At 48.0% G+C, this 12,504-nt stretch overlaps 2 protein-coding genes across 3 annotated transcripts; both read left to right on the plus strand.

Moving 5' to 3' along the window:
- The first annotated feature begins 1,806 nt into the window (after positions 1-1,806).
- Positions 1,807-6,592, plus strand: nek2 (NIMA-related kinase 2). 2 transcript variants are annotated; one of them, XM_017411821.3, is made up of 8 exons: positions 1,812-2,161; positions 2,961-3,419; positions 4,196-4,278; positions 4,381-4,507; positions 4,585-4,828; positions 5,619-5,673; positions 5,793-5,869; positions 6,107-6,592. In XM_017411821.3, the coding sequence occupies exons 1-8, from the start codon at positions 2,066-2,068 to the stop codon at positions 6,295-6,297; spliced, it is 1,332 nt and encodes a 443-aa protein (XP_017267310.1). In that variant the 5' UTR covers positions 1,812-2,065; the 3' UTR covers positions 6,298-6,592. The 2 variants fall into 2 exon arrangements, with proteins under 2 accessions (XP_037837589.1, XP_017267310.1); XM_037981661.1 differs by lacking the exons at positions 5,619-5,673; positions 5,793-5,869; positions 6,107-6,592 and having other exon boundaries at positions 1,807-2,161; positions 4,585-5,600.
- A 528-nt stretch (positions 6,593-7,120) lies between these two features.
- slc30a1a (solute carrier family 30 member 1a) lies at positions 7,121-11,616 on the plus strand. Its single transcript, XM_017411772.3, has 2 exons — positions 7,121-7,993; positions 10,236-11,616. Exons 1-2 carry the CDS (start codon positions 7,426-7,428, stop codon positions 11,078-11,080), a joined length of 1,413 nt encoding a protein of 470 aa, XP_017267261.1. The 5' UTR covers positions 7,121-7,425; the 3' UTR covers positions 11,081-11,616.
- The last annotated feature ends 888 nt before the right edge of the window (positions 11,617-12,504 follow it).

Here is a 12,504-nt window from a genome sequence, read left to right on the forward strand (position 1 = left end):
TCTGTGTGACTGAATAAAATGTCTGTTTATGACGTTTACAAATCACTGTGTTCTGTTTTTATTTATTTATTGTACATGACATCCCACCCCTTTTTTTTCCTCCAGAGATGAAGGCAGTGAAAGCTGCTCGTGAACCTCAGTCACCTCAGCGGAGGTGACGAGGTTATTATGGGATGGAGCTGCCCGTGTCACTCCGGCTCTTTAAAAGGCCGAGCTGACGTCAGCGCCGCCTCCAGCAACCGACCATCTCTGCTGTCAGTTTACCGCTCACTCACCCTCCTCCTCCTCCTCCTCCTCCTCCCCACATCTGTCCTGGCTGATTCAGGCAAATGAGGGGAAAACTGCAAAATAAAAAAAAGACAAATGAAGCGAGCAGAAATCAAACCTGAGACAGCTGAGGATTAGTTTGCATCGCTAAAAAAAAGGGGGGGGGGTGCATGTCACCCGTCGGTTAAGGTTGATCAGCTGTGGCGGCCATCTTGAACAGAGCTGACTCCAAAGTTTAACCAGCTGAGGGTTTCGTTAAGATTCGTCCAGTGGCTCGTGAGATATTTCGCTAACAGACAGACAAGGCTGACTCCAGGAGTTAGCGCCAAAGTTTCAGGCAACAATACAGCAAAATGTGCAGCTCTCAGAGTATGTGCTGTGGATGACTCTCAGCTACTACCGAGTCGAATTTTAACCCAACAGCTGTAAAACTGAATAAATCTGTCAGGGAGTAGGTTTGTGTCTGTTAGCAAAATATCTCATCAACGGTAGCATGGATTTTAATGAAACGTTCATGGATTAATCATTGGATTTAAATCTATAGCTGATTAACTTTTGGAGTCAATCCAATTAAAGATGGCCACCACAGCTAATCAACATTAGCTAACACAAAAATAGCTGTAATTTAGCCAGTGTTACAAATATTGAGCTCATTTTTGGCGTGGTAGTAGCTGAGACTGAGCCCCTACTTTTATTTTGAGTACTAATGGATTATGAAAGACCTTCATTTAAAGTTTTGACATTAACTATTTCAAGTCAACTATGTCTGTCTGTTAGCAAAATATCTCATGAACCACTGCATGGGTTTTAATGAAACTTTCAGGATTCAATCATCGAGTTTACGTCAACAGCTGATTAAATTTTGGAGTCATTCCGATTTAAGATGGCTAACACAAAAATGACTATAACTAAGCCAGTTTTAAAGATATTGAGCTGAAATTTGATGCAGTAGTAGCTGAGAGTCATTCACGTCTTGATCGTGACATATTTCAATTTTATATTCAACAACCTTTTTTGGCTGCAATGAGGAGTGAACGCCTTGTGAGTTTTTTTTTTCTAAACATCTGTTGCAGTTCTTCAGAGAGTAATTAATCACAGTTTAGGTATTTTTATGCATCAAAACTTTGACAAGATCGGATTTTGCAAGACAGGAAGTCTGCTCTGGAGAAGTCTCTGATCGCACATAAAACCCTAAATTATTTGAGTTTAAACATATTTGGGGCTCTTTTTGAGAGAAGAATAATCACATATAGGTTTGGTTTACTACTGACTTAGAGTACAGAATGCAGGGAAATATATATTTAAGTAAAAAAAAATTTAATCAAGATATTTTCCTGAATAATTAACAATAATTCTGCTAAACGTATATATTTTTACCATGTGTTTTTGGCGTCACCCTGTGGACAGATAATGGAACGTCACCCATCCCGCGGTACGCTCGCGGTTCTCGGGCGCCTAGCAACCTAAAGACTTGTTTCCTCACATTGACCAATCAGGAGCAAGCGTGTGTCGACGTTCAGCCAATCACAGCCCCGGGAATTCGGGCACCGATTTAAACCAACTGTCTGTGCACGCTTCCTGTTCCCGAGCGTCAACAACAACCGAGCAGAGACAGAGAGACGGGAAAAGCAACACTTTTGAATAAAAAAAAGTCACTTTAATAAACAAAAGAGGGACTTGCTTCGCTCGAGGACCGAGCGGACCGACGAGCCGCCGGGTCACTGAGACGTTAAGCCGCGCCTGGATCCATGCTAACGGGGACGCTCGGTAACGTCGTTTCAGTAACGTCGGTGACGAGATGCCGTCCCGTGTTGAGGACTACGAGGTGCTGTTCACCATCGGCTCCGGCTCCTACGGACGGTGCCAGAAAATAAGACGGAAAAGTGACGGGAAAGTGAGTATTTATACAAAAAAACCCCATCTCCGAATCCCCTAAACACAGGTAAGCCAAGAAGTGGCTGTACCTGACATAAATAAAGTCAACAGTTAACACTTGCTAAATTAAATGTTTTAAAACAATTTTATACAGTAATAATGTCAATGTATGTCAGTTACTACCACCCCAAATTCTAGCGTAAAATCTGTCAAATTTACTGACTTACAGCTATTTTTGTGTTTTCTAAAGAAAGTTAGCTGTGTCGGCCATCTTTATTTGGATTGGCTCCAAATCCTAATCAGTTCTAGAGGAACATCTAGTGATTATTTCCTGAAAGTTTCATTGAAATCCACCCAGTGGTTCATGAGATATTTTGCTAACAGACAGGCAGAACTGACTCCAAAGAGCTAATGTCAATTTTTTTTAAACAAGGATATTGCACAATCTGTTTGTGCCCAGGTTATCTTTAGAGGATCAGTCTCAGCTACTACCACCACAAATTTAAGCTCATTTTCTGTAAAACTGACTGAGGTATAGGCATTTACATGTTTTGTAAGATAGCTTTGCTGTGGCAGCCATCTTGAATTGGATTCACTCTGAAACCTAATCAGTTGTAGATGTGTATTCAGAGATTATTTGCTGAAAGTTTCATTAAAATCCATCCAGTGGCTCAGGAGATATTTTGCTAACAGACATGAACAAAAGCACATGATTGTCCGCTTTCGCCTTCTGTGTGTGGGCGGCGGAAACTTGAAGTCCAATCAAAACGTTTAAGGAGCTCGAGCTGAAAGTCTCATATGGTCCGTGTGCTCTGCAGGTTCTGGTGTGGAAGGAGCTGGACTACGGCAACATGGCGGAGAGCGAGAAGCAGATGCTGGTGTCGGAGGTCAACCTCCTGCGGGAGCTCAAGCACCCCAACATAGTGAGGTACTACGACCGCATCGTGGACCGCGCCAACGCCACGCTGTACATCGTCATGGAGTACTGCGAGGGAGGGGACCTGTCCAGCCTCATCCACCGGTGCATCAAGGAGAGGCGCTACCTGGAGGAGCGGCTCGTCCTGCGGGTGATGGCGCAGCTCGCCTCGGCCCTGAAGGAGTGCCACGGGCGGAGCGACGGCGGCGCCACCGTCCTCCATCGGGACCTGAAGCCGGCCAACATCTTCCTGGACGCCCGGCAGAACGTGAAGCTGGGCGACTTCGGCCTGGCGAGGATCCTGAACCACGACACCAGCTTCGCCAAGACGTTTGTCGGGACGCCGTACTACATGTCTCCTGTAGGTCGTCCCGCGCTGCTGCTGGACACGTGTCATCAGCTAGAGTTTAGCTGCTTTACAGCTCGGGCCGAATAGGAGCTAAAAGACGTTAAAATGAGCAAAACAGTAGCTAAAAGGTAAAATGCGAAAAATTGAACAAAACAATACCTTGTAACTAAAATTATTAAAACATTCACTGAAAGTTTTAAAAAGCTGAAATCAGTAAAACAGGAAGCAACAGCTAAAATGTAGCTAAAATCTAAAGCTAGCAGAACAGAAGCCAAAAGCTATAATTGTCTGAACTAAAACCAAACCGTACGTAAAGCCTAAAATCAGCAAAAGAGTAGCTAAAAGCTAAAACTACCAAGAGTAGCTGAAAGTTGAAATCAACAAAACTGCAGCTAAAAGCTTAAAGCAGTAGGTAAAATAGCAACAGAGTAGCTAAAATCAACAAAACTACAGCTAAAAGCAGTAGGTAAAATAGCAGAACAGTAGCTCAAATCAGGAAAAGAGTAGCCAAAAGCTAAATCTAACAAGAGTAGCTAAAAGCTAAAATCAACAAAGCCGTAGCTAAAATAGCTAAATGGTAGCTAAAAGCTAACAGGAGTAGCTGAAGCAGAAGGATGTTTCTGAACTGAAGGGATCTCTGTTTTTCTGTGAGGAAAATGTTTGTAAATAAAGTTAAAAATCTGTTAAAAACTTTTAGAGTCGCAGATCCTGAAGTCGACGCTGCGTTTCCCGTCGAGCTGAAAGTTCGGATGTTTAAAACGGGACGAACTTCCTGTCTGTTCTTCCAGGAACAAATCAACAGGATGTCGTACAACGAAAAGTCGGACATTTGGTCCCTGGGCTGTTTGCTGTACGAACTCTGTGCGTTATCGTAAGTTTTCCACACGCTGCCCCTTCCTTTTAAAGGAACGTCTCAGCAGTTGTCCGGCAGATCTGACCGTTTTTCCGTGGATTCTCTCTCCTCCACCTTCAGGCCTCCGTTCACCGCCTACAACCAGAAGGAGCTGGCAGAGAAGATCAGGGAGGGGAGGTTCAGGAGGATCCCGTACCGCTACTCCGAGGAGCTGAACGCTCTGCTCTGCAGAATGCTCGACCTCAAGGTCTGAACCGGTTTCACATGGTTCCTGTTTTCCTTCTCTGAGTAAAGCGCCGTTAAATGGCCATCTTTGTTTGGCAGGACTACCTGAGGCCTTCGGTGGAGTCCATCCTGCAGAGCAGCCTGCTGGGTGACGTGGTCGCCGAGGAGCAGAAGAAGGCGCAGAGCCGGGCCCGGAGGAGGTCTCCGGACTCGGACTGTGCCCCCCGCAGGCCGGCCGAGGCGTCCTCCCCGGCGGTGGCCCCAGCAGCGGAGCTCCGGCTGAAGGAACAGGCGCTGCGGGACAGAGAGCGAGCGCTGAAGCAACGGGAGGAGAGGCTGGAGAGTAAGACCGCCAGACAAAGTTTAGGGTTTATCGAGGCCCAGAAACAGTTCAGCTTGTTTGTAACTCAGGGAACCGTTCAGAAACCGCCACATATTTATAAATCGCCACTTCGTCAAAGTTCTCTCTCTAAAGGAACCAGCAGGTTGCGTCGAATCGTCACTGCGTCACCTGAGCAGCATGTCAGCGACTCTGATTTAACAGGAAGAGACCTGCAGCAGAACCAGAACCAGACTCATGGTGGGCGGCTCATCTGCCTCCAGAGGACCGGAAAGAGACCGGTCCGGGTGTGGTTTCTATGGGGAGGAAAACAAAAATACAGATTAATAATTACAGATACAAACATGAAGCACAGAGAGAGTAAAGACAGCAGCAGAGGGAGGACATGTGGTCAGTCTGAGCCTAAAGCAGCAGAACTAAGGGAGAGCTCAGGAAACCCAAACTATAGGATTTATCAAACAGGAAAGTCTTAAAGCAGACAGGGTGTCAGCCTCACGGACAGAAACTGGAAGATGGTTCAAGAGCCAAGCCTGAGAACCGGAAGCTCTGCTTTTAGAAACTCTAAGAACCACGAGTAAACCTGCAGCCTGAGAGCGAAGAGCTCTGTTAGGAACATATGGAACAATAAGATCTTTAATATGAGATTGATTGATGAGATAATTCAGCTGTTCTGCGGGGTAATTTACTCCCACAGCTCCCGGCTGACCGTTTACAAGCTCCACTGTCTGCATTTATTCAAAAATACAATTAACAAAAATAAAACTATCCCCCTCTCTTTATTTTCTACTGTCAGAAAGAGAGCAGGAGCTGTGTGCTCGCGAGCGGCTGGCAGAAGAGAAGCTCTCACGGTAAAACGTCCTGACGGAACGATCCGTCACCTGTTTCTGCACGTTCTGCACGTTCGGCGCCCTCGCTCTTTGCCAGCCCCCGCCATCTGATCGCCGCATTTGTTGTTCCGTTCTTCCAGGGCGGAGAGTTTGCTGAGGAGTTACGGCCGCCTGGAACGCCACAAGGACCCGGCGCCGGTCCACGGCGATGACATAGGTATGGGACTCAGACGGAGACGTTTGGGCTTTCTGAACTGAGACGGCTGCGGGTTTTATCTGTCAATCACTCTGTGCATTTGTTTAATCATGTAAATAAAGTTTTTATACACCTGCGTTGTGTTAAATTAAAAGCTGGCGTTTTAAAGGCGACCCGAAGTGTCTCGTAGCTGCAGAGGTTAAAGTCGAAGCTGCCCGATGGAGATAAAAGCTCAGCTTCGCTCTGTTTTTGCTGCAGATGCGGAGGACCTGTCTCCCGGCAAGAAGAAGGTCCACTTCGCCGGCGAAGGCAAAGAGAACCTGCGGAGCGAAGGGTCCCAGGAGCTCATCCTGAGGAGGCTGCAGGCGGCCAACCTGAGGGCCAAAAAACTCAACGAAGTGGAGAAGATGTGTCAGCTCCGGAGCAGACAGATCCTCGGCATCCGATGAATTAGATGTCAGTCAGATCATTTTTAACTTGACTGTAGTGGAGCCAAATGAGTGTTTTATTGAGCTGTATAGTGTTTTATGTATATATGTGTGTGTGTGTGTGTGAGACCTTTACAGGCAGCTAATGAGATCTCCAATGTAATGTGTATATTTTGCTTTATTTATAATAAAAAAGGACATGTTATTTTAGGAGTAACACCTTAACATCTAATATTAAACTATTCTAATGATCAATTATTTGATTCAGTTTGCCTTAAGTGACACAAAGCAATACATTTTGTTTAAAAAGGCCGTCAGTGTTTTATTGATTTTTACGTTAATCACAGCTATATTTTAAGGTTTATCAGGTTTAATCAGGAGCTGTTAGTTCCCACAAGGGGTCATCAGCTTCTTGTTATAATTTGAATACAGGCAGGAAAGAAAAAACTAGATCAGAGCAGGAAGTCATTTCCTTGATAAGGAGCCATTTCTATTGTTTTAAAGGCTACAGCTGATTAAAGAATTAGATAATTTAGATAGCTTTCTTGTGACTCATTTTATGAATATTTAACAATAAAAAAAGCCACATTTAGTTTACTTTTTGTTTTAAATTAAAAATATTGACTGTTAAAGACGTGATTTTATTTTAACGTTTTCTGGCGCCTGAAGTATCGCGAGAACTTGTTTACACTGAGCGTGCGTAGCAACCGCCGTTGTCCGGCGCCTTGACGCCGCCCCCTCGCAAGAGTAGTGAAATCCGACCAATCGTAACGCGCCTCGCTCCCTGTCGGCCAATGGGAGCCGTCGTGGGCGGACCTGACGCCGCCGTGTTCCGTGTGGAAAGTTTGCCGGCTCGGGTGCAAAGTTTCAGCCGTCTGCAAACTGGAGCTCGTCGGCAGACGTGTCTGAAATATGCTGGTAGTGACGTCCGCGGGGTTTTCACACGGTTACTAAAATCTAGTCCGTTTATCTTCCTCCCCACCACCCGAGCGTCGTTTGTCTTCGTGTGGAGCCGCTGCCTGGTGTTTTATCGTCGGCTGAGGTGGCTGACCGATGTCCGGGGAGGTCTGAGCGTCAACCGACGAAATCTGAATCGACGAAAAGGACCGCGAAGAGATAAAACAACAACAACAAAAAAAAAAAACCAAAATGGCCTGCGAGCCCAACCGAGCCCGTTTGCTATGTATGCTGTCGCTGACTTTCAGCTTCTTCGTGGTGGAGGTGGTGGTGAGCCGGATCACCGCCTCCCTGTCGATGCTGTCGGACTCCTTCCACATGCTGTCGGACGTCATCGCGCTGGTCGTGGCTCTGGTCGCCGTGCGGTTCGCCGAGAAGACCCACTCGACCAACAAGAACACGTTCGGCTGGATCCGGGCCGAGGTGATGGGGGCGCTGGTCAACGCCGTGTTCCTCACGGCGCTGTGCTTCACCATCGTCCTGGAGGCCATCGAGCGCTTCACGGAGCCCCACGAGATCGAGAGCCCCGTGATGGTCGCCGTGGTGGGCGCCGCGGGGCTGCTGGTCAACCTGCTCGGGCTGTGCCTGTTCCACGGGCACGCCGGCGGCGGGGGCCACGGCCACTCCCACGGGGGGCACTCCCACGGCGGCAAGGGCAAGAGGGGGAAAGCCGGGAAGGCTGGGAACGGCTCGGCCGGAGAGGAGACCAACAACCTGGTGGGGAACCACAGCAGCCCGGGGGACGTGGGACAAAGAGCCGGTGAGTCTGGATGGAAGTTCTCCCCAAGTTCAGAAACCACAAATCCTTCCTCATAGTGACTCACCATTCATCAGGCTTGAACCAATCCCTGTTCCTGAACAGCCCAACTTACATGATCACCCATCAGAGCTTTTCTTTATCACTTATTTGTTGGGTTATTCTGTCCTTGGCGTCGGCTCAGGTTTTCCTTTTTTCAGGGTGTTCAGATAAATCTATTCTTCTAAACTGAGCAAAATTAGTTGCATTGATCACACTGCTTGAATTTCCACACTTTACTCTGAAATAGTAATAACTAGACATGGATTTAATGATTACTTGGGTTGATTTTTCCCATTAAAAGGCAAATGAATCAGTCTTGTTCACCAAGTGAGTTTAGTAGGACCTTTCATGTCAGGGGTGTGTTTTCGTATTTTAGAGCCATGGATTTCTTTTTAAAGGCAGTCGTCGTAAGGTCACAAAAATCGGTTTGTTCACCAGCCGGAGCGACTGAAAACAGGCCAACGTCCAGCAAAGGGACGTTTCGGAAGAAATTCCTTTCCACGCGGTTGCTCAACGGATTCAGGCTTGTGCTTTGTTTACGTCGGGTGCGTGCCTCCTTTTGTCAGGGTTTCACATCTGGGGAAAACTCCTGGAAGGGAGCGCTCGCTGTCATGCAGGAAACGTTCCTTTCGGAGAGGAAACGTGTCCAGTTTGATGCTTGGTCTCGTAGGGAGGCTCCGATAAAGTGTAATGACACAACTAAAACAGAGCTAATGTTTGTATTTCTGGGCCAAAAGCAAACAAGTCGGCTTCATAAATCAGCCGTCGGTTGCCCTGATTTCTAAAAGATTGAAGCCAGTCTTCAGGAATAACAGCTGAACATGTTATCCGAGTAAAAAAACAGGAAATAAAAGCTAAAACTCCTCTCTGTAGCTGCTGCCGGTCAGTGCAGCCCCCCTCACCTGCTCTCTAAAGGGTTAAAACCCTGACACAGAAGCCCATTTTCCCCCCACACTGTGAGGCCCTGCCAGTTTCAATAAATGCCTGCTATATCCCCTCCTCTGTGCACTGATTGCTGTTTCTGGGTCATACATCAGTGTAACCGTGGAGTCGACAGTCCCAGACACGCCATTAGCGGTTGATGAATGACCCCCACGGCGCCCCGGGATGGAACAGAGCTGCTGCCGTCGCCGTTCTCCAGGTGCCTCTTCCCGTAGTGCCGTGTGCGCTCCGCCACGCCGCCTGCGAAGGCACTAATTGAATTTGCCTAATGTAGATGACCGAGTGGGGGTTCTGTTTTGCAGACTTGGCGAAAGTCTGGCGAGTCGCTTGTTGAGGGAGGAGAGGAGATACGGGGAATCACTCTCCTCCTTTTGCTTTTAGCGAGGGGTGGGGATCTTTAGGCACCTCACGGCTGGGTTTGTAGAGCTGCAACACGATTCGAACCAGATCCAGAGCATCCTGAGAATCTCTCGGACCGAAAAGACACTAAATCTCTACAAACAGTTTCCATTCAGACAAGATAACAGGAACTGAATGGGCTGATGTGCTGAGCACAGCAGATGTCCACGCACGTTGGAGCTATTATTCACTTTATTCAGTGTTTCCACAACTTCGTTTTAGGTGTCGTTGAGGGCTTTGGCATATCATGTTCTGACACACCTCCAGTGGGTGAAACGTCGTACACCAGCCTCTGAATACAGACACAACTCCTTCACAATAAAAGCCTGCTGTGGGCTTTATTCGCTTCACCTTCTGGAGGGGTTCACGTCGTTCGTTTGATGGCCCTCAGGTTAGCAGCTGCGATCCGACGTCGTTTTCCTCTTGGGAGTTTAGAGAAGCCGAAGTGTTTCCAAACGCCGGTTTTCAGTGCAGAAGGAGCCGCTCCGTGTCTCGATCCGGACGCCGCGCTTCCAGGCTTCGGTGCGCCTCCATGGGATGGGATTAACATAAATTAATAATCAGCTTCTGACATTTTCAAATCAAAAATAGAATCGATTAAAAGTAGATTAAAACTCGCCGCCTTACTTTTAGCAGCACAGCCTCCTTTTGTTTTGTAACTTTAATTGATTTAAATGAATAATTTAATTTTAAAAAATGGATGCTGAATTGAGTCTGTTTTCTTGTCGATCGATTTGTCGCAGCCTCGTCTTTTATCTGTGTTTTATTGTGGTTTTCAGTGTATCTCAGTGTCAAAGTCTGTGAGATTATTTAACGTCCTGCTCCGTGGGGACGAACTCACCTCCCTGATTTGTATCTGCAGACGTCAGCTGTAAAGACGGCTCAGAGGTGCAGATGAACGGCAACACCCACTTCGACGAGCTGGACCTCGACCAGGAGTCGTCGTCGCAGCTCAACATGCGCGGCGTCTTCCTGCACGTGCTGGGTGACGCCCTGGGCTCCGTCATCGTGGTGGTCAACTCCATCATCTTCAACTTTGTGTGGCACAGCTGCAAGGGCAGGGAGAACTGCGTGGACCTGTGCATCGACAAACACGCCGCGCACAACCAGACCGGCGGCGGCGAAGTGTACGCCGGGCCCTGCTGGGTTCTCTACCTGGACCCCACGCTGTGCCTCATCATGGTGGGCATCCTGCTGTACACCACCTACCCGCTCCTGAAGGAGTCGGCCCTCATCTTGCTGCAGACCGTCCCCAAGCAGATCAACATGCACAAGCTCAACGAGCGGCTCCTGAGCCTGGACGGCGTGCTCGCCATCCACGAGCTGCACATCTGGCAGCTGGCCGGCAGCCGGATCATCGCCACGGCGCACATCAAGTGCCACGACCCCACCGCCTACATGGACGTGGCCAAACGCATCAAGGACTTCTTCCACCACGAGGGCATCCACGCCACCACCATCCAGCCGGAGTTCGTCACGTTCAGCTCGGAGTCTCGGGACTCTCTCTGCGAGCTCTCCTGTCGGACTCAGTGCGCCCCCAAGCAGTGCTGCGGCTCCGGGGACAAGAAGGCCGGCGGCGACGGCAGGCTCGCTGCCACGGCTCTGGAGGTCGTCAGCGAGACCCCGGAGCAGGCCGCGGACGTTCAGGTGTGCCCTCGGACTGAGGCCGAGGTCCCCGTCGCCAGGGAGGTGGAGTCATCGCTGTGAGGGAACAATCAGAAGGGACGCAGGACGAACGCATCGCTGTCACTTGGAGGAAGCTGGAACCTTTTTTTTTGACCCGATTAGACTTTTACTTCCTGTTTGTTTTTTTCTGTGGCTAACCCCTCCTCTCTCCTGTGTTCATGAGCTGGAGCTTCTGTCTCTCCCCGTGTCCTCTCCTCTCGTCGTCTCTCGCCCCCCAGCGGCGCGGTCGCGATGCATGCCTGGGGGGGTTCACGGACCTCGTGTCCTCCGGGACCGGAAGCGAAGCCTGCATGAGCGTCTCTGATCCGCACCGTCGTCGTGTTTCCTGTGCCAAAGCTTCTCCCCGCAGGACGGAACGGACGCCTGCAGCTCGTGTCGTTCAGCCTACGGACCTCTCTGTGGCTGCGAGCAAATCTATTTTCTTATCCTGTTTAGCTGCGAGTTTGATGGTATTGCGGAATAATTTAAGTATTTAAGTTATTAGAAATGATTTGTCTCGCTCTAGACGCTGTTTGTAATATTTAGTTTGAGTAATAGAGACTCAGGAGCCCCGCCGACCCGACGTTTAACGGCTCCGGCTCCCCGGAGCCCCATGTTGCTGCTTACCAGAACCTGCCCGGCGTCCTCCAGAGCGCGGGCTGAGAGTCCACGCCGTCAGCACAGACGAGGCGCAAACTCGATGCATTTCAGATTTCCACTCCCTGTTAAATGTGTATGCAATATATATAGAAACACGTGCTGGGAAATGTTTTTTTTTTTTCCTCCGTCTGTATATGTTCTTGGTCACTTTTTATTCTCTCGAGCTCTATGTGCAAATTGACGACAGCAGTGTTTTGTAAATGTAAGACCTGTCGAGCTGATGTGTTTTTGATATGTGTATAAATATATCCACAGTACCTGTCCAAAGTGTCAGTGTGAAACTTAAAAAAAATCAAATAAAATATGGCTGTTTGGAACAGACAAAGAACCCTGTGTTGTTTTAATCCTATTTATTTTCTTTTTTTTTTAACTTTACACCCATGACAGATGTAACGTTGTCATTTAGAAAGCTTTTTTTTGTTGTTGTTGTTGTTGCCGAAATTAGAGACACAAATGAGCGGGAAAAAAAGAACTGTTACCATTTATCTGCAGAGAAGGTAGCCGTGTACAAGTACCAGTAAATAAATCCTCACTTTCTTTTTATTACGCCAGTACACCTAATATTCCTGTGTGTAAGACGGCACCACAGCCATGAAGGATTGGTTCATTTTGACCTTTAAATCCCAACAAATTATCATTTCCTCAAACCTTTTTGGTCCTAAACATCCTGCAGTGAAAGTCTGATGATGTGATGTCTCAATCCGGCACTAAATGAAATAAAACTGCAAAACGACAAGGTCTAAAAGAGTCGAATCTGAAGGCCCGGCGGTCCTGTGTGTTAATGACTCTCAGCTACTACCACGTCA

Source organism: Kryptolebias marmoratus, linkage group LG19 (assembly GCF_001649575.2).
Source record: "Kryptolebias marmoratus isolate JLee-2015 linkage group LG19, ASM164957v2, whole genome shotgun sequence".
Taxonomy (NCBI): Eukaryota; Metazoa; Chordata; class Actinopteri; order Cyprinodontiformes; family Rivulidae; genus Kryptolebias; species Kryptolebias marmoratus.

What these genes read in the sequence shown, in the direction of transcription:
- nek2 (XM_037981661.1), top strand. Translation starts at nt 2,066, where the DNA reads ATGCCGTCCCGTGTTGAGGACTACGAGGTGCTGTTCACCATCGGCTCC. An exon ending in CGCCGTACTACATGTCTCCT is followed by an intron (nt 3,420 to 4,195) that starts GTAGGTCGTCCC and finishes CTGTTCTTCCAG; the next exon opens with GAACAAATCAACAGGATGTC. An exon ending in TACGAACTCTGTGCGTTATC is followed by an intron (nt 4,279 to 4,380) that starts GTAAGTTTTCCA and finishes CTCCACCTTCAG; the next exon opens with GCCTCCGTTCACCGCCTACA.
- slc30a1a (XM_017411772.3), top strand. Translation starts at nt 7,426, where the DNA reads ATGGCCTGCGAGCCCAACCGAGCCCGTTTGCTATGTATGCTGTCGCTG. An exon ending in GGACGTGGGACAAAGAGCCG is followed by an intron (nt 7,994 to 10,235) that starts GTGAGTCTGGAT and finishes TTGTATCTGCAG; the next exon opens with ACGTCAGCTGTAAAGACGGC.